Raw genomic sequence first — 22,324 nt, 5'->3', positions numbered from 1 at the left:
TCCTCTCAGTTGAAATTCATTGAACTGAGTGGGCATAATACTTATTTATACACTCGTACATTTTAATAAAATATTTATGAAAAGTGTGTTTTTGAAGGGGGGTTCTCTTAATAAAATGTGGAGAAAAACATGTTGCAAATATTTTATTTAATATTTTTTATTAACTTCAATTATAAGTTTGGATAATGTGCTACGTAAGTACATATTTTAATTGGTATCAGTTTTTTTTTTGTTGAATGCCAAATTTTGTTTGCATAGTTACATATTTTTTTTTTATTTTTATTTTACTCTACATTTTAACATAAACATACTTTCGGTGCACCACATAAATTTGTTTAACTTTAATTTACAACAACTGCATGTTACTTAGGCGTTGCCACCTAATTAATTCAAGATATACCCCCCAAAATATTGTAAATAATTATATTAACAGATTGCATTTAAGGTTTGTTGTCGTTGCTGTTGTGTTGCACACACCTTTTAGTCAGAGCTATAAAACTATAAATTCCATTTTGTTTCTTTTCTGGGGGAAAAAAATGTTGCCTTCTTTCTGCCCCTTTTCCTACAATATTGTATTTTTAATCAATTTGATCCATATTAAAAGTATTTAAAAGGTCTGCCCAATAGTATATAACCATTTAAAAACAAGTAAGTGAGCTCTATTCGGCTGTGCGAATCTTATATACCAAATTATACTTTAACATATTTTTAGGTAAACAAAATTTAATTTTTTTTAATTGTTTGCAAAAAGTTTTTTTAATTTTTTTGAACAATTTTTTTCCAATTTTTTTTTTAAATTTAAAAAAAAATTTTTGGAAAAAAGAATTTATTACAAAACAATTTTTTGATGAAAAAATTCCGGTTAAAATATATTTTTCCCGATTTTGACCCATTGTAGGTCCAACTTACTATAGCCCTTTATACATCGTTGCAATGGACTTTGAAATATCTATCATTAGATATCCATATTGTCTATATTAATGACTTAGTAATCCAGATATAGATCTAAAATAGGACAAAAATCGAGGTTGTCCCGCTTTTTCTTTATATCTCAGCAATTTATGGGCTGATTTTGTCGATTTTAAATAGCAACCGAGCCGGAAGAATTCCCGTTATATTGATATATGAATCATGTATGTAAGTTATTTGGGGGCTACGGAAAGTTGATTTCAACATACAGACGGACAGACGGACATGGCTATATCGACTTCGCTATTTATAACGATCCAGAATATATATACTTTTTGGGGTAGCAAATGAAAAATGTTGAACTTACAAAAAGAATGACAAACTTAAATATACCCTTGCCACTCATGGCGAAGGGTATAAAAATACGTCAATATTTTGTGAGTTTTATAAATATTTGAATATGTTGTATATATTTTCGTCCAAATTGTATAATTTTATGATGTTTTTCTTTATTTTTCAGCTATCCAATATCTATTGAGATAAATCTTGAAAATATCTTTAATATTATGCCTTATTTGCTCAGATTCGACGTCCCCTACTTTACAGATAAGTTCTTTTCAAAGAAGAGGGCAGAAAAATGGCAACATTTTTCTAACAATCACAACAACAACAATATATATAATACGTATGGTTGTTTTAATTGTGCGAAATTTCGCATTTTCACATCCGGTATTTGTTGTGTAAATTGATTATTGATATCGCATGTGTGTCCGTAGACATCTATGGGCTTCGGAAAATGTATTTCAACCAACACAAGAATCAAAAAAATATATTCTTTATAGGATAACATGTGAAACTTTAACTTTTATTGCAAAAGCTAGTCAAGATGTTGTTTCATCTGTAATTTGCACCACAGCTACATCAAAGCTTACTTCCGAACTGGAATTGATGCTATTTGCAAGATAATTTTTGCTTGTGTTTGACTTTATTTATAAATCATTTTTTTGCAAACTTCAATTGTTATCCTGGTGAAATAAAGTCATTATATCTGAATTGCAAAATGTCTATATACATAGAAAATGTTCCATACTATCAGAGACGTGCGCCGAACGGCTGCCACCGCAGAAATGTTGTCGGCTTGAAATTAGCAGCCGTTTTTTGATAAAAGTTCCTTAGTAATTTCATTAAATTTTCGAAATTTCAGTTTTTAAATTTTTAATTATTTAGAATTTGGAGTAGTTATTCTTTAGTCGGCTGACAGCCGGCTTTGAGCCGTCACTGACGTTTTTTGGAGTCAGCCGCCGCGGCCGTGAAATAAAGTCGGCGCAGGTTTCTGACTCAAACTCAACATTCGCCAACAATCACCAACAATACCCATGAATTTTCTTTCATGCTTTCCCAGAAAGTCGTTTGCGTGAATATTTTCCTACTTTTGAACGCATTACAAACTTTTCTAGATTTTCACACTTCTAAATCCCATTTCCTTTGAACTATGTGGTCGGCAGCAGTAAGTCTCAGAATTCCAGCAAAAACACGGACGATTGATCTCAAATTGAAAATGATTTGAATTCAAAGCCTTTCTCAAATGTAAACATTTGAGATAATAATTGGAAATAATGGCTCTCTCAACAATTATATGTTTACAAAAGTAGAATATTTTTGTTATTTTGTGAAAGATATTCCTACAGAGATTATTTCAACATATATACAATAGGGGACCTTCACAGGTCCTTCCAAATTTTACTTATTTTATGTTTAAATTTCCTTTTTTCAAATCCCAAAAATACGGAATAACAAACGGGGTTTTGCCGTCAAATATTCAGGTTTGATATCAAATAGAGAATAATGTTAAATCAAAATTCTCAAACTCTAAATGTTTGTTGATAATTGTTTGATAAACATTGGAGAACAAAGTTTTCTCAAATTTCAAAATTTTGAGCATTTGAAAATTAAGCAAATTCAACTAATTGTTTTACGTTACTGGTAGCTGTAAGTTCTTCTTCCTTAAAAACGGGATTGAATTGTTTATCTGAGAGAGTGATACAAGTCTTTTTTGATATCCTTCTATCATTTCTGTATAAATGGATGCCTACTGCTTTGAATTTTTCAAAAATAACTCGAATTAAAGAAAGTTTGTTCTTTAAAATTATATAATTCCGTTTACTCTTCAGGTTTGATAATGATTTGAGATTAATAATTTGATATCAAATTGAGAAAACACAAATGTTCGAGAAAAAAATAAATGTATTTAACCCTCTAACCCGCAAACTTTAAAAAGCTAAAAAAAAGTTGTCGAATAATTTTTTTAAGGTAATTATGACCCAATAAACTCAGAACAGACATCAGAAACTAATTTGCAAATTAAGTTTAGAAACCAGGTACAAAAAGGTGAAGAGTGCCTCAGGTCATTGTTGCCGGTTTAGGGTTAAAAAACAATAATTATTATACGATTTTAATGAAAAACTAATGAAAAGAACTAATAAAATAATATTTCGAATAAATCGGGCGACTAAAAGTTAGTAAAACTTTGATTTTAAAAAATAATAATAAAAATTACACAAAATTTCACGTGCTAAAATTATGACATCACTTACAAAACAGCTGACAGAACAAAACCTAAAAATCAGAATGCATTTCGACCTTCGAGGGAAATGTTAACAAATCTGTAACTAAAGAGACAGTTGAATTTAAGACAAAAAATATTACTTTTTGAGATAATTGGTGTTTTGTAATGCATGCCTTGAGGCATTATTGCGGGTTAGAGGGTTAAATCCGGAATAACATTCAATATCAAATTGAAAATAATAACCATTATTCAATTATAAATTCTCACCTAAACCTTAAATTGAATTTAAATGTGATATAAAATTTGTTTAGGTTTGAGATACCTTTGAGAATTACTAATAATATCAAATTCATTAAATATTATAAATTTTCAAACCTATTGGATCTACTAAATTAGCTTTATTTGTTACAAAAATCCTTATGTTGTAAAAATTATAAAATATTTGATTTCTTTCAAAATAAATTGCAAAAAATGTTTTTTTACTGAATGTTGCCAATCGATTAAATACTTTTAAAACTCTTTTTAACACATTTATAACAAATTGCTTTTACAACGACAAATATCAAACGATTTAAGTTAAAAGAAAAAAAAATTAAATACAGAAACCCAAACTGAATACAAATTAATTAAATTATATAAAAAAAAATCGCATATACATATGTACTACACACTCTATGTAAATTCAAAACAAAACCTACAAAACACAAATGAAAAAAAAGAATTTATTTTTTTTTAAATCATATAATTTTAGCGATTTTTATCGACTTCTGTTTTAGAATTTTTAATTGAGTGTAAAGAACTTTTGAAAACAAAACTGAAAATTGTACAACCGTTTTATTTATTTATTTGTTTGAACACATAAAATATAATAATAAAATAAAATAATTTTAATAAATTTTTGCGTGAGTGTTGTTGGGTTGTTAAGTTAATTTTGTTGTTTGTTTTAATTTCTTAAAGCTGATTTCTTGTTTGTTTTTGTTTTAAAGGTTTACAATTTGATAAGCAAACACACAAAAACTAAAAAAGTATGTAGCACAATATTTAAGCCACCTACCTACATTTCGTAGATAAAATGAAATTTATGTTTTACTTTGTATGCTACACAAAAAAATGGGTTAAAATATTTACATTTTCAAATATGCAAACATTCGTAGTATGTATTTTTTTATAATTTTGTTCATTTAACGGCTGAAAAGGCAAAATGGAAGTTGGCGTTAGGTTTGCTTGTTTTATTTTATTTGAATTTTTTGGATGATTAGATATCCGTTGACTGCAAATTTAAACATAAACGTTATTAAACATGATTGTGGCTCGTAAGATGAAGGTCGTTTAAATTTTAATTTAAAACTTTAAGAATTAAGACAATTATGAGAACTATATTGTCTGTGCCGAATCTTACCTTTCACCAAACCAAATTTTTTTTTTCAAAATTGTTTTTGAAAATTAAAATTTTTTTTTTCAAAATTTGTAATATTTTTTTTTCACAATTTTTTAAAAAAAATTTTAAATTTATTATTGAAAAAAAATTACGACAAAAAAATGTTGTCGTTGTTTTTGAAAATTAAAATTTTTTTTCAAAATTTACAAAATTTTTTTTACAAATTGTTTTAAATTTATTAGTGAAAAAAATTTTTTTTGGTAAAAAAAAATTCGGGTTAAAAAATATTTTTCCCGATATTGACCCATTGTATGTACAAATTACTACAGCCTTATATACATCGTTGCAATGGACTTTGAAATATCTATCATTAGATATCCATATTGCCTATATTAATGACTTAGTAATCCAGATATAGATCAAAAATAGGCCAAAAATCGAGGTTGTCCCAGTTTTTTCCTTAGATCTCAGCCATTTGTGGGCCGATTTTCTTGATTTTAAATAGCGACCGAGCCGTTTGTAAGTTATTTGGGGGCTACGGAAAGTTGATTTCAACATACAGATATACAGACGGGCATAGCTATATCGACTTCGCTATCTATAACGATCCACAATATATATATACTTTGTAGGGTCGCAAATGAAAAATGTAGAAATTAAAAACGGAATGACAAACTTAGACTTCTCACGAAGGTGAAGGGTATAAAAATAATTAGAGTACAGTAAAGGTATGTATTTCAACAAGTAATCAATCATTATATAAAGTTTCCAAGTGGAACTTTCAGGTCCGTGAAGACTTATTCTTCTTATTTTTTATGTCCAATGTCCGTAAGGCAAAATCATCAAGTTCTCAATAACACTTGAGTGAGTAATACAGCACGATAATGTAATATAAATCTGAATATTACTGAAATGTCTTCACCCATCAAACACGAAGGTTTGATAACAAATTGAGCTAGATTTGAAAACATAATATCTCTAAAATATAATCATAAGCAAAGTAAAACTTTTGATTTATTATTTAATTTTCATTTGATATCATAGGTATTTCTCAAAGTTTTCTCAAACCTAAACAAAGGATTTGCATAGCACATATGAATTTAATATGAAGTCATTTTGAAAAATTAAATATTTTAAAAATACCAATCTCTCAATTTAACATCAAATGTTTATCTCAAATCAATCTCAAACCAATATCTCAATTTAACATCAAATATTATTCTCAAATCAATTTCAAACCAAAAATTTAATAGAAATTTATGAAATAACTTCTGAAAAATATTTTGAAGTTCATTTGAAAAAAAAAATATTTTTAAAATACCAATCTCTCAATTTAACATCAAATGTTATTCTCAAATCAATCTCAAACCAAAAATTTAATATAAATTTATGAAATAACTTCGGAAAAATTACATTTTACACAATGTGACATTAAACTCTTTTCTCAAATCGCTCTCAAACCTAATGACAATTTTGAGTAATAAAATTGTTTTCACATATGCTTAATCAGTCCAATTATGAATAAAAAATCCGCGGGAGTTTTTTCCTTTTCTCATTTTTAACATTGAATTTGAAAGGAAACAATGGGAAAAGGGAATAATTGGGCTAATTATGTATTTTAAAAGAAAAAAATATAAATAGTCATTATACTGTTTGTAGTATTTTAACAATTTTAATTGCAAAAAATAACCTGAATTTGAAATACATTTGAGAACAGTTTGAAAATAAATTTATTTCTCAAATTGATAATAAACTCCCATTTTTAAAAGCTCTATGAATCTCAAATGTTTAGTGACAGATTTGAGAAAGGAATTGATTTCAAATCATTCTCAATTTGATATCAAAACTTAATGTTTTCTGGAATATGAAAATAATAGATTTTTCTCAATTTTTTTTCTTAGAGATTTAAAGAGAGGTACTAACTGCATTTAATTGAGAATTATATATAGAAATATTGTAAAAAAAATTGAAAAAACAAAATAAATTAAAAATTTTTAAGAAAAAAAAATTTTTTTCAAAAAAATTAAAAAACAACTTTGGAAAAAAAATAATTTTATTTTACATAAAAATATTTAAAATTTTTATTTCGAAGTATAATTTGGTGAAGGGTATAGAAGATTTGACACAGCCGAATATAGCTCTCTTACTTGTTTTTAATTAAAATTTGACTTTTATCGACCTTTTTCAGTTAATTGAAAATAATTTGGGATAATAAAATCGATTGATTTTAGCAAAAAGTTGATTGTTCGAAAATCGATTTGTGGCCCCTAATAATCCGCCGGTAATTACGCTTGAAAGCATAATACTAACTTTCAAAGTTAAACTTATTTAATAAAAAAAAAAATGGGTTAAAAGAATAACGTAAGCATTCAAAAGCCCAACACGTTACATAACCAGGCAAATGAGCAGACAGAAGTTTTAATGCCAAAAGTCAACTACACATTGCCACATTTGTATGGGGGACAAGGGTAAATAATAATTAAATATTTACTTTAAAAGGTATTGAGTGAATTCTGCGTTATGTTCTACTCGCATCACAATCATTTTATAATGCACATATGAGACAAAGATAGAAAGAAATACACTGAAACCATGATAAACGAAGCAAATCTAAAGGTGCTGTCAAAAAATGTATGTAGTTTCAATTGGTAGGAACTAATTTTAGTAAAAACAGCTAAACTAAAAGGCCGAAAAAAAATTAAGTAATGAAACGATTTGTTTAATGTAGAAAAAATAACATAGAAAGGTCCTAATTATTTGCTCTTGCTAAATGTATGTAAGATCAAATAAACAATTGTTTAAAAGAGAGATGAGCGCAATGTGAGCGTAGCTTAAGTAGTTGTTGTTTCACAAAATTAGTAAAAATTTAGAAATTTTAATGGCAATAGAATGATTTGGTTGCACACATAGAATTTTTTAGTTCAATCAACAGAAAGTCAGTTCATAAAGAAGAATTTCGGCTGAAGTAACCAAACTTTTGTTACCCCTTCTAAAATTTGGTACCCACAACTGTAAAATTTGTCCACAAAGACAGAATCATTCCATTGGCTACAAATTCGGTTGCTACCACGAATCTGTTTTCTCTGCGTACAGTTCTTAACAGACAACTGGTTTAGAACTACTTAACCGTACACTAAATCTCTAGTGTATTCCTATACAAAAGCTTATATTTTTTGCATATTGAAACCTATATTTGTACGGTTTACTTTAAGCAGCAAAAAACACATTTATAAAATGGACATCTGTTTGTTTAACACAAAAAAAAACAGACAGACCACAACCCACCAACTGACAAACTTAGTAAATAAACTGCAAACAAAAAAAACTGTATAATAGCAGCCTGGCCAGCTATTTAGCTGACTGATTTGCAAGATATCTCTATATGATTTCCAAATAAATAATAAAAAAAAAATATAAGAACAAATACAAAACGTTATAACGTCATGCATTGGTTTGGCAAATGAGAAAAGTTTGTTTATATTAAAGAAACCAAATGGGGGAAAAAAACATTCATCCAATATTTTTTAGTATCTTGCATATATGAAATCGTAGTCATATATTTAGAATTAAAAAGAAGAAAAAAAAAACAGTTTGTACTTACATAAATCAAACCCGAGTAATATCTGTCTTTGATATTGTGCAAGACGGATGCCTCGTTGAGACATGTTAGTTCGGCCATATCCTCGACTTTGTCGAATTTAGGCGGGTTCATTTTTTGTATATCATCACGTAGAACCATAACACGTTTACCGGTTTCGGTAAGTTCAACTTCGACTTCATCGCCATGTTCACGTTTAATACTGGCAGCGACAAAGCCCTGTAATAACAAGAAAAAAAGATAAAAAAAAACAATTAATAATTTGTATAAATTAAATAAATATTTATTAATATTAAGGCATACAAATATTAGGGTACGTTGGAATATTCGTTTTCGGATTAGGCCAAAAATTCTACTATTATCAGTATTCGAGCAAAATTAGGTCAACCACAACTTGTTTAAGAAAAACATAGATTATGAAAATTTTGAAGGACATTGCAAAAAGTTTAAGAAAATAACAGATATTTTAAAATCACCAAAAAACAAGTTATATACCCTTCACCAAATTATACTTTAAAATAAAAATTTTAAATATTTTTAGGTAAACAAAATTTAAAAAAATTTTCAAAATTTTAAAATTTTGTTTTCCAAATTGTTTTTAATTTTTTTGTAATTCAAAATAAAAAATTAAATTTATTAAGGTATTTATAGACGGCAATATTGAGTATTAATATTTGTCAAAAACTCAAGTAGCATAATACAATTTCATCATTTAAACAAAATTTGTATTAGATTTTCAAAAAATACGAATGATTTTTTTGATTTGCGGTCGGTATTTAAAATTTGTTTAAAACGATTAAAATTCTGTTTATTTTCATATGTATCGGGTATGTATTTATAAATACAAATAAGGCAAACAAAAATGTCAAGAAAATATAAAATTAAAATAAAGTTTGCAGAAAAATATCAATCAACAAAGAAATAAAATATTTGTAATACTATCGTGTAAACAATAAATGTTTTTCGAAACGATTTCTTGACATACCGAATGATTTCAATAATATTATAAATTTGAAAAGTGTTAATACTCAGTATTGCCATCTATAAATACCTTTAGTGAAACATAATTTATGAAAAAAAAAATTTTTGGTTAAAAAAATTCTAGTTAAAAATATTTTTCCCGACTTTGACTTATTGTAGGTCCAACTTTCTATAGCCTTATATACATCGTTGCAATGGACTTTGAAATATCTATCATTAGATATCCATATTGTCTATATTAATGACTTAGTAATCCAGATATACATAGATACAAAAAAATAGGAAAAAAATCGAGGTTGTCCCGGATTTTTCCTTATATCTTAGCTATTTGTTGGCCGATTTTCTCAATTTTAAATAACAACCGAGTCCGGAGAATTCCCGATATATTGATGTATCAATCATGTATGTATGTTATTTGTAGGATACGGAATATATACTTTTTGGGGTCTGTTCAAGATGAATGGTGTCCACAATATACAAAAAGGTAAGGAACATTTTAGGTTAGGAAATATTCACCTCTATCGCGAATCAACATTTTACATGAAATATGTTCCCTTTTCCCATTTCTCGTTCATCAACTTTATTCACGGGAAAAAATTCCCCATGTTGTGAAATTTTTAGATGGAATTTTGTAAACAATAACCAGCTGTTGCAAACAAAATCAACTATTGTGAATGAAAAGTTCATGGGAATATCACGATAGCAATTGATATTTCATGGGAACAAAATTTCACATGTTATTGGCGATAGGGGAGATTAAGAATCATCTATTTGACATTTATTAAGTACAAAAACTTGGGAAATGTTAACCGAGGGCCGCTTTGGATGCATGTAATGTTTGTGTATTGGCTTTTTGAAAAACTGAACAAATAAAAAAAAAACACTTATCTTTCACATAAGCCGCCAAATTCTGGGCCATTTGAAAGATCAAGTTTATGTGAACAAACCTCATTCCATTAAAGCATTCTGATGCTCCGAAATATGAAATTTGGCGCTATATTATCGAGATGTGTTAGAGCTGGACATTTGTCCGGCATCATAATTCATTATTAATTGCCAATTTATAATTAAATATCCATTTCCCTCGAAGGGAAAATTGCTATCGTGACATTCCCATGAACTTTTCATTCACAATAGTTGATTTTGTTCGTAACAGCTGTTTATTGTTTCCAAATTTCACAACAAGGGAATTTTTCCACTTGAACAAAGTTGATGAACGAAAAAAGTAAAATATTTCATGTGAAATATTCACCCTTATCGTGGTTGGTGTAAACGTCTTACGCCTACGACAGTTTCGTACTAGATTAAAGATAAAATGCAAATTGTTTCTTTAATCTAGTACGAAACTATCGTAGGCGAAAGACGTTTACGCCAACCACGATAAGGGTGATTGATTTGCAATAGGGGTGAATGATTTCTGTTTGCCGAATATTCGGTTCAGTTTCGGTCTAAAAAAAAACTGATTTCGGACGGACTCTAAAAAATATACATCAAATAAGCTCGTGTTCAATGCACCAGTTCGGTATCATGTGAAAAGAGGAGTAATTAGCTTCTTAACATGGCAAAAAATTTACAATTATTCAATAAATTTAACACATATTTGATTTATGAACTAATTTTAATTCGATTCCGTAGCAAGTAATATAATATCCAAAACCGAACAAGTCCGAGGCCAACTTTAAATTAAAGTCATAGGCCCCCTTTCATATGAAGTGTTAGAACTAGAAGCGGTCCCTGTTCCTGAACAAACAATCAATGTATCAGTTATGTATCGGCTCCCTTCCCCATAATATCGCCCTTAAAATCTATCAGACTCACAGTAAACATTGAAGTTTGATGTCATATTTAGAATGATTTGGAATCCTTTCTCGAACCAAAGGTTTGATAGATTTATTTCTTAATTTCTTGGTACAAAGTTATTTAATTGCTTATAGTATTGAATTCTTATTGAATCTTTCAAGTTTTCTTTAATTCAAATCTATTACAAGCTTTATAAAATTTATTGAATAACTAAATTTTTCTTTGAATCAAAACAACAACAAATTGACGAAAGAAAAATATTTTTTGTTCAAATTTTATTATTTTGAATTTTTGTAAATTTTATTAACAATTTAATTCATAATAAGGAGTGAGATCGAAAAATTCTTAACACACGTTTTTCATTACATTTTTTAACCCAAGTATTATTTGAATTTTTTTTTGATCAAGTTACCTTTGAAAAACATGTCAGTTATTATGTGTAATGTCAATTATATTAATTTTTTTGTTAATCTGATTAAAATGAGTGACCAGAAAAAAGTGCGTACTGAAATTATTAAATATTTTCAACAAAACCCAACTTGGTCTTACAAAAAGTTGGCCAAGCATACAAAGGTCTGCCGTCAAACTGTTTCCAATGTTATTAAACAGTACCGGGAGAACTTGTCAGTTGATAGAAAACCTGGTTCAGGTAGAAGGAATGGTCCACATGATGTTTCTAAAGCCAAAAAAATAGAACGCATTTTCAAAAGAGCTCCCAACACATCCGGTAGGAAAGCAGCCCGGTTAGCTCAGTGCTCGGACTATTTGGTACGAAAAGTTAAAGCTAATGCAGGTTTAAAAACATACAAGGCTCAAAAAGTTCCTGACAGGAACGCTACTAAAAATTTAGAGGCCAAAAACAGAGCACGGAAATTGAAGTCAAGTTTTATAAAAAAATATTCTTGCTGCATAATGGATGACGAAACGTATGTTCTGGCAGATTTTTCGCAACTTCCAGGTCAAAAATTTTATGTTGCTGATGCTCGAGGGAATGTTGAAGAAAAGTTTAGGACCCAAAAGCAGACAAAATTTCCCAGAAAGTTCTTGGTATGGCAAGCAATATGCAGTTGCGGCAAAAGAAGCCACTCATTTGTTACAACGGGCTCTATAAATACCGAAATTTACATCAAGGAATGTTTACAAAAAAGGCTGCTTCCATTCATAAGACTTCATAATGTGTCCACTTATTTTTGGCCTGACTTGGCATCCTGTCACTATGGCAAACAAGCCCTTGAGTGGTACAAGAACAATAATGTGGTATTTGTACCAAGAGAGGCAAATCCTCCAAACTGCCCGGAGCTAAGGCCAGTGGAGAGATATTGGGCTCTTGTTAAAAGAGAATTGAAGAGTACAAAAAAGGTGTCCAAAAGTGTGGTAGATTTTAAACGGAGATGGACTACATGTTCGAGCAAAGTGACAGAAAGCACTATAAAAACGTTAATGGAAGGGTTTCCGAAAAAGGTTCAAAATTTCATCACTAGTGATTAAAACTATAAAAATATTTTTTTTTGTAAATTGTAATAATAATTTCAATCAAATAAAAAAAAAATTAAAGCTGTAAGTTTAGTGGTTTCTTTTTTATAAACATATATGTATGTTAAGAATTTTTCGATCTCACTCCTTAAATCATTTTGAATCTGTAGCCAACTTTAGATTTGAATTAACAATTCAAATCAAATATGAATTGGAAATATCTGTTTATTTTTGAGAAAGGTTTGAGAATTATGTTTGCTAGCAAATAAAAATATTATAATTTTTCTAATGTTTGATTTTGCAAGCAAATCGTGCCGCTCTCACCAAAATTGTATTTTCATTAAGAAATACGAAATAATTTCTAAAACTTCTGTGTAAACTTATTACAATTATTTCTTGAAATCTGTGCAAGTACCTACATATTTCGTTATTTGTATTTAATTTGTTTAAACAGCATCTAGAAATCAAACAGCATGCATTGAGTGTTTAAGCATGTGTAAAATCTCCTAAACAATCTGTTTGCAATGCAAAATGCATCATTAACAATAATAACAACAAAAAAAAGAAACCGAACAACACAACTGGTATCTTTTCGCGCGTATATTTCAAATACACAGATACAAACTACTCACACACACTCAAAACTACACATGAAATAGTTTTATACTTAAAAATTCAAACCATAAATTGGTACAATTTAATTTTGTAGAATGCTGCTGCAGTATTGTGTGCATCATATTGTATTGTGTTTTTGTTTTCTTCTTATTTTGCCAGATTTTTATTTTCTTCTCATTTACTTAACGTCAAGTTGAAGGAATTTCAATTTGAGAGCCTTGAACTTGTTTTGTGTGCTTTATTTTCATTTTTATTAAGAAACCACACAGCCGCCAACCCAGAATAAACAAATATACAAAAATACAAAGACTGCGTCTGAGTAGAACTTTTTTTTGCATCAAGATAGATATGATGACGACACAACACATCACGTTGAAGGCAAAAATAATGATAAACATAACCCAACATTTTAGTTTGCATTAAAATAATAATAAAAAAAAAATGGAGAAAGAGTCGCAATATGGTTGCGTACACATGGTATCATCACATCATCATTGCAATATATACATGCAGCAGCATCCATCCTCATTTGGCACAATCAAAAATCTATATGAAAAAAAAACACACACACATTTCATGAAGAGAAGGATCAGCAGCTAAAATTCGCATGTGTTTGTAAATAAAGCACCAGATCTGGGATACAAACAGAAATTTACCAATTGTACCAATGAAAATGGTACATTTATGGCCTTTTCCTTCTTTGAAAACTTGAAAGGGCGAAATACTATGATTTTTTTGTGGCCAAAATGGCCCATTTCAATTTATTCAAAGTATAGGCCATTGTTAGCTATGACCTTTTCCCATCTTTCTGGAAACATATGGATTCCGAGCCAAAAGATCAACTCATCTTTTGAGGCCAAGAACTAATCAAGCGAATATCAGATACTCTCTTCCAAAGTGAAGCTTATCGCAGAGAGAACGTTCTGCATCGATCGAAACAAATAGTATTCGGACGAGACAATGTCTGGACTATAAAGCGGGCGAGACAAAACTTCCCAAACACTTTTTTTTAAATATTTTTTAACAGGTATTGCAACATGTATTCGAAAATTGTCATGATGGAATATTACGGTTTCTTTCTAGGCGTTTTTCTGCAAATGCTCGCTTCGTTCAGTACAGATTTCCTGTAATTGTCTGGCCAGATTTCAGCCGCTCATATAGATTATTTTCTTTTACAGCGTTCAAGCATCATTTCGGACATGCAAAAGGTCTCGCGGCTTCAATTCGTATGGTACCCAATTTCCCTGCTTTTGGATGAATCCTGCTTCTTACAAACATTTGAGAAGCTCCAATGATTTTGCAAGCTCTTGTTGAGTTTGACAACAGTCTTAATGGAGTAATGCCTCCAATTCTAAGTCTTGGCGATATTTGTCTTCCGTGTCAAAATCACCACATCTGAACCGCACAAACCATCTCTTGCAAGTTAAAACCGATGAAACACATTCATCATACGCTTCGGTGAATTGCAATCGGAGTGCTTCAGTGGCACTTATTGCATATGACACTTTGTTGGCACAAAATTCGAAATTTTCGAAGCAAAAAAACTTTGTTTTTTACACTAAGTGAGATGAAACAAGTAAGAGGGCTATATTCGGCTGTGCCGAATCTTAGATACGCTTCACCAAATTATACCTAAAAATAATTTTTTTTTTAAATATTTTTAGGTAAACAAAATTAAAATTTTTGTTTTTCGAAATTATTTTATAAATTTTTTTTTTTAATTTTTTTCTTTTTGAAATATTTTAATTCTTTTTAAAAAAGTTTTTTCCAATTTTTTTTTTAATTTTTTTTGGAAAAATAATTTTTGACAAAAAAAATTTTTGATGAAAAAAAATTCGGGTTAAAAAATATTTTTCAAAATCGCATTCCAAAGATACACCATCTGTTGCGAATTCCGCCCCGGCTTCGCCCGGTGGCATTTACTAATGTTAGTTCTTCAAGTTTCTCCAACCCGCATACTCCTGCCTGTTCATATTTACTAGCATAACCCGGTGTACTTCGCTACCCCTACCCTAGTAAAATTAAAAAATATGAATGATTTCTGATACAACCTAACTCCGTACAATGGAACGAAAATAACACATGCAAAATATAACTAACTAATTTGGTATGGGAGATACCACACCACTCTTCTGATCCCACCCATTTTTAAATCTTTTGTGTAAAAAAATAACTCATATCAAGCTTTACTTTAACTTTCCTTTCATCACGCTTAGCTAAACTTCGTACAGGGATCAGGAATAAATTCGTTTTTAGCTAACCTCCTTAGAATGGTAATAAATTTATTGATACAGAGTTTAAATATTTTTAGAATTATAGTTCTCGAGATATTCAAAATTAATTATTTACATTGTGCACGACTACTACTGCAATCCCGACCATTTTCAGACAATCTCTGTAAAATGGTAAGAGAGCTATGCGGACAAAGTTTGAATAACCTTGCAATTATTCCTTTGTATGGAAGGTGACTCACCTCCTTTTCCGACCCCTCCCATTTTGGTTCCCCAGATATTCGAAATCAATATTTACTCCGTATGGGAAGTGCTACGCCCTCTAATCTAATTCCGTCTATATTCAGCTAAACTCCGCTTAGTAATAACAAATTAACTCGTAAAAAGTTTAAACACTTGTACAATTATAGTTCTACAGATATTCGAAATTAATTATTTACTTTGTATAGGGCCACGCCCACTATTCCAATCCCGAACCATTTCAACGAAACTATGCAAAATTATAAATGAGCCATTTAGACTAAGTTTAAAGAATCTTGCAATTATAGTTCACAAAATATTTAGAAATAACTATTTAATTTGTATGGGAAGTGACTCACCATTTGTTCCGACCCGTACCATTTTTTATTAAACTTCATGCCGTGATAAGAAATTGATTCGTATGAAGTTTGAAAACCGTCACAATTATAGTTCTGTACATTTATAAAATAAATATTTACTTATGTACAATCCCAATAAGCATTTTTACTGGAATTCAAGTTGAAAGCAAGTGTAATTCAAGCCTTGAATTATAGTCAAGCAATTGAAATACAGTTGTATTACACTTTATTTCAATAGCATTCTCCAGTAAAAAGGAAACATAAATTCAAGCCATATGTTTTTTGTTTAAAAAATAAATAAATTTTCAAATATTTTTCATGTCTAAAGTATAATTACATTTGCATTCAAGTCAAATTTCAACAAAATGTTCAAGTGCTTGAATTTTTGGGGCTTTGGTGCTTACTGGGAATTACATATTTACCCCCATATGCATAAACAGTTTTAAATTTGTCAAAGGTTTATAAAACTAATTTTAAATGGAAATTTAGTTTGTAAACCTTTGATAAATTTTAAAATTGTTTATACATATGGGAGTTAAAAACAAAAAAAAAAACACCTCCAAAATATAGTTTTTAAGTGACTTTGAATTACTAAAGTCTTATTCTTTGTTTTCTATAACTACTCTCACTTAAAACAGAGCGAAATCAATACTGTTTAATTGTTTCTCTTATTTATTTACAACAACGCATTGTTTTGTTTACATTTTAGCTTAAGGTTCACATGTACACGTTTTTGCATATGTGTTAGTAACATCTTTAAACGCTTATAACTCCTAAAAAACTGAACCGATTTCAATAAAATATATATTCTGCACTTCTGTGAAGAAATCCCTTTAAAATGGTATATTTTTTACCCTAATTGAATGTATAATGAGAGCGTAAAAGGGGTCTAAAGAAATCGACTTGCCTATTAATATTATGATTTGCAAATAAAATATCTAAATTTGTACTGCATACTTTTATTACAGTTGACTGGAATCAAAAAAAAATCCGAGTTTTAACCGGAATTTTTGAATTTTTTCTTTACAAACCATCTCCTGAAAATTTCGAATCGAATAAAAAAAAATCAGTCAAATCGCTCCAGCCGTTCTCACGTGATGCCATTACATACATGGACCATTTCATTTTTATATCTATAGATTTGAAATTAATGTGCTGTTTTTCTATAGCGAACGAGTACTTTGAGTGGAAATTTAACATGTGTTTTGTTATTGTAACAAAAACAAAATACATGTAAAACGTCCACTCAAAGCACTCGTTCGCTATAGAAAAACAGCACATTAGTCTTTTAATTTAAAGAATATATTAAGGAGAGAAATATGTAGGAAAACGAGTCTCAAAAAGACAATTGAAAAATAGGTTTAAAAAAATGTCATTGAAATCTATATCGATACTTTAATATCGACTGGGTTTACTTTTGTCAAAATCAAAACAGCAAGTTACTGATTTGATATTCCTGATCAATTGTGGAGACCCCTAGGCTCAAATAAAGTCCAAGGCCTTGGGGGAAATTTTAGAAAAACAAAAAGTTTTTGTCTTTTAATAATAATATTCAAAACTTTTTTCTACCTAAAAATTCCATCAAAAAAAATGCCGATTTAAAAAAAATTATTTGGGCCGATTCAAAAAAATTGTATTTTCTCAACTTGATATCAAATGATATTCTCAAACGGTTTTCAAACCTAAAATTTTCTCAAATTTCATATTAAATATTCTCAAATGAATCTCAATTTGAGAAATACTTTTATTTTCAAATGGATCTCAAATCTTATTCGTAGATGTAAGGCAAAATAAAATAAAGGCAATTGAACAGATCTAAGATAAAGCAATCCATTCGCATTTTGTTCTCAAGTTGTTAGATTCGACATGTTTCTTACTAAAACGAGTAAATAAGTAATTATTAGTGTACCATGGTACTTTGCAGCTTTTAATTGTACACCAAAAAGTACTTTTATAGCAACTTGTTTAACCCTGCTCTAGGCATCTGAAAAAGCAAATAAAAATATGACAACCAGGCGTATTCTGTGTCAAAATATGTGTTTGTATGTGAATGAATATAAGATGTGTGTAGATTTGTTTTTATAAAATTGCATTTGCCAAGTGTAAATAATGATGAAATGCAGTTGTTTTTTTTTAATATAATTTAATGTGTGTGAAGATAAATTCGTATTTAACTAGCACAGACAAAAACCACATTTTTTAACATTGCTCATTTTACAGTCAACAGAGCACTGTTAATCACTTAACAGTCTTGATAATTGAATTATAATACCAAAATACGTCTGAAATAGGTATCAGAAATAATTTCAGAAACAATTTCAGAAATATAAAAAATTAAAAAAAATATTTCAGATGTTTTTTTTATAATAATATTAAAAAAAAAACATTTTGAAAAAAGTCACTTTTATGATGAAGTTCAGGCGACGAATTTGGAAAAATATGGAGTTGCACACGTAACCCACTATATACGAATGGTAGTCCAATGGGTCCTAAATGCGACTGCATAAGTCGAATTTCTGAAATAATTTTGGAATTTGAGAAAAACAGTTTTTAAAAAAAGTCTATTTTGAAAAAAGTCACTTTTATGATGAACTTCAGGCGACGAATTTGGAAAAATATGGATTTGCACACGTAACCCACTATATACGAATGGTAGTCCAATGGGTCCTAAATGCGACTGCATAAGTCGAATTTCTGAAATAATTTTGGAATTTGAGACAAACAGTTTTTAAAAAAAGTCTATTTTGAAAAAAGTCACTTTTATGATGAAATTCAGGCGACGAATTTGGAAAAATATGGAGTTGCACACGTAACCCACTATATACGAATGGTAGTCCAATGGGTCCTAAATGCGACTGCATAAGTCGAATTTCTGAAATAATTTTGGAATTTGAGAAAAACAGTTTTTAAAAAAGTCTATTTTGAAAAAAGTCACTTTTATGATGAACTTCAGGCGACGAATTTGGAAAAATATGGAGTTGCACACGTAACCCACTATATACGAATGGTAGTCCAATGGGTCCTAAATGCGACTGCATAAGTCGAATTTCTGAAATAATTTTGGAATTTGAGAAAAACAGTTTTTAAAAAAAGTCTATTTTGAAAAAAGTCACTTTTATGATGAACTTCAGGCGACGAATTTGGAAAAATATGAATTTGCACACGTAACCCACTATATACGAATGGTAGTCCAATGGGTCCTAAATGCGACTGCATAAGTCGAATTTCTGAAATAATTTTGGAATTTGAGACAAACAGGTTTTAAAAAAAGTCTATTTTGAAAAAAGTCACTTTTATGATGAAGTTCAGGCGACGAATTTGGAAAAATATGGAGTTGCACACGTAACCCACTATATACGAATGGTAGTCCAATGGGTCCTAAATGCGACTGCATAAGTCGAATTTCTGAAATAATTTTGGAATTTGAGACAAACAGTTTTTAAAAAAGTCTATTTTGAAAAAAGTCACTTTTATGATGAACTTCAGGCGACGAATTTGGAAAAATATGGAGTTGCACACGTAACCCACTATATACGAATGGTAGTCCAATGGGTCCTAAATGCGACTGCATAAGTCGAATTTCTGAAATAATTTTGGAATTTGAGAAAAACAGTTTTTAAAAAAAGTCTATTTTGAAAAAAGTCACTTTTATGATGAACTTCAGGCGACGAATTTGGAAAAATATGGATTTGCACACGTAACCCACTATATACGAATGGTAGTCCAATGGGTCCTAAATGCGACTGCATAAGTCGAATTTCTGAAATAATTTTGGAATTTGAGACAAACAGTTTTTAAAAAAAGTCTATTTTGAAAAAAGTCACTTTTATGATGAAGTTCAGGCGACGAATTTGGAAAAATATGGAGTTGCACACGTAACCCACTATATACGAATGGTAGTCCAATGGGTCCTAAATGCGACTGCATAAGTCGAATTTCTGAAATAATTTTGGAATTTGAGAAAAACAGTTTTTAAAAAAGTCTATTTTGAAAAAAGTCACTTTTATGATGAACTTCAGGCGACGAATTTGGAAAAATATGGAGTTGCACACGTAACCCACTATATACGAATGGTAGTCCAATGGGTCCTAAATGCGACTGCATAAGTCGAATTTCTGAAATAATTTTGGAATTTGAGAAAAACAGTTTTTAAAAAAAGTCTATTTTGAAAAAAGTCACTTTTATGATGAACTTCAGGCGACGAATTTGGAAAAATATGGATTTGCACACGTAACCCACTATATACGAATGGTAGTCCAATGGGTCCTAAATGCGACTGCATAAGTCGAATTTCTGAAATAATTTTGGAATTTGAGACAAACAGGTTTTAAAAAAAGTCTATTTTGAAAAAAGTCACTTTTATGATGAAGTTCAGGCGACGAATTTGGAAAAATATGGAGTTGCACACGTAACCCACTATATACGAATGGTAGTCCAATGGGTCCTAAATGCGACTGCATAAGTCGAATTTCTGAAATAATTTTGGAATTTGAGAAAAACAGTTTTTAAAAAAAGTCTATTTTGAAAAAAGTCACTTTTATGATGAACTTCAGGCGACGAATTTGGAAAAATATGGAGTTGCACACGTAACCCACTATATACGAATGGTAGTCCAATGGGTTCTAAATGCGACTGCATAAGTCGAATTTCTGAAATAATTTTGGAATTTGAGAAAAACAGTTTTTAAAAAAAGTCTATTTTGAAAAAAGTCACTTTTATAATGAACTTCAGGCGACGAATTTGGAAAAATATGGATTTGCACACGTAACCCACTATATACGAATGGTAGTCCAATGGGTCCTAAATGCGACTGCATAAGTCGAATTTCTGAAATAATTTTGGAATTTGAGACAAACAGTTTTTAAAAAAAGTCTATTTTGAAAAAAGTCACTTTTATGATGAAGTTCAGGCGACGAATTTGGAAAAATATGGAGTTGCACACGTAACCCACTATATACGAATGGTAGTCCAATGGGTCCTAAATGCGACTGCATAAGTCGAATTTCTGAAATAATTTTGGAATTTGAGAAAAACAGTTTTTAAAAAAAGTCTATTTTGAAAAAAGTCACTTTTATGATGAACTTCAGGCGACGAATTTGGAAAAATATGGAGTTGCACACGTAACCCACTATATACGAATGGTAGTCCAATGGGTCCTAAATGCGACTGCGTAAGTCGAATTTCTGAAATAATTTTGGAATTTGAGAAAAACAGTTTTTAAAAAAAGTCTATTTTGAAAAAAGTCACTTTTATGATGAACTTCAGGCGACGAATTTGGAAAAATATGGAGTTGCACACGTAACCCACTATATACGAATGGTAGTCCAATGGGTCCTAAATGCGACTGCATAAGTCGAATTTCTGAAATAATTTTGGAATTTGAGAAAAACAGTTTTTAAAAAAAGTCTATTTTGAAAAAAGTCACTTTTATGATGAACTTCAGGCGACGAATTTGGAAAAATATGAATTTGCACACGTAACCCACTATATACGAATGGTAGTCCAATGGGTCCTAAATGCGACTGCATAAGTCGAATTTCTGAAATAATTTTGGAATTTGAGACAAACAGGTTTTAAAAAAAGTCTATTTTGAAAAAAGTCACTTTTATGATGAAGTTCAGGCGACGAATTTGGAAAAATATGGAGTTGCACACGTAACCCACTATATACGAATGGTAGTCCAATGGGTCCTAAATGCGACTGCATAAGTCGAATTTCTGAAATAATTTTGGAATTTGAGACAAACAGTTTTTAAAAAAGTCTATTTTGAAAAAAGTCACTTTTATGATGAACTTCAGGCGACGAATTTGGAAAAATATGGAGTTGCACACGTAACCCACTATATACGAATGGTAGTCCAATGGGTCCTAAATGCGACTGCATAAGTCGAATTTCTGAAATAATTTTGGAATTTGAGAAAAACAGTTTTTAAAAAAAGTCTATTTTGAAAAAAGTCACTTTTATGATGAACTTCAGGCGACGAATTTGGAAAAATATGGATTTGCACACGTAACCCACTATATACGAATGGTAGTCCAATGGGTCCTAAATGCGACTGCATAAGTCGAATTTCTGAAATAATTTTGGAATTTGAGACAAACAGTTTTTAAAAAAAGTCTATTTTGAAAAAAGTCACTTTTATGATGAAGTTCAGGCGACGAATTTGGAAAAATA

General features: G+C 29.8%; 1 protein-coding gene across 3 annotated transcripts in view; it reads right to left on the bottom strand.

Moving 5' to 3' along the window:
* Nucleotides 1-22,324, bottom strand: part of zip (myosin heavy chain 10) — a 133,645-nt gene that overhangs the window by 54,155 nt on the left and 57,166 nt on the right. For all 3 annotated transcript variants that reach the window (XM_065514175.1, XM_065514174.1, XM_065514176.1), the window contains exon 3: nt 8,455-8,670. In XM_065514175.1, coding sequence (XP_065370247.1) covers nt 8,455-8,670 — 216 coding nt within the window. The remainder of the gene's footprint in view (nt 1-8,454; nt 8,671-22,324) is intronic.

This window comes from Calliphora vicina, chromosome 5 (genome assembly GCF_958450345.1).
Source record: "Calliphora vicina chromosome 5, idCalVici1.1, whole genome shotgun sequence".
NCBI lineage: Eukaryota > Metazoa > Arthropoda > Insecta > Diptera > Calliphoridae > Calliphora > Calliphora vicina.
Note: the sequence above shows the minus strand (reverse complement) of the source record. Positions and strands in the feature narration are given on the sequence as shown.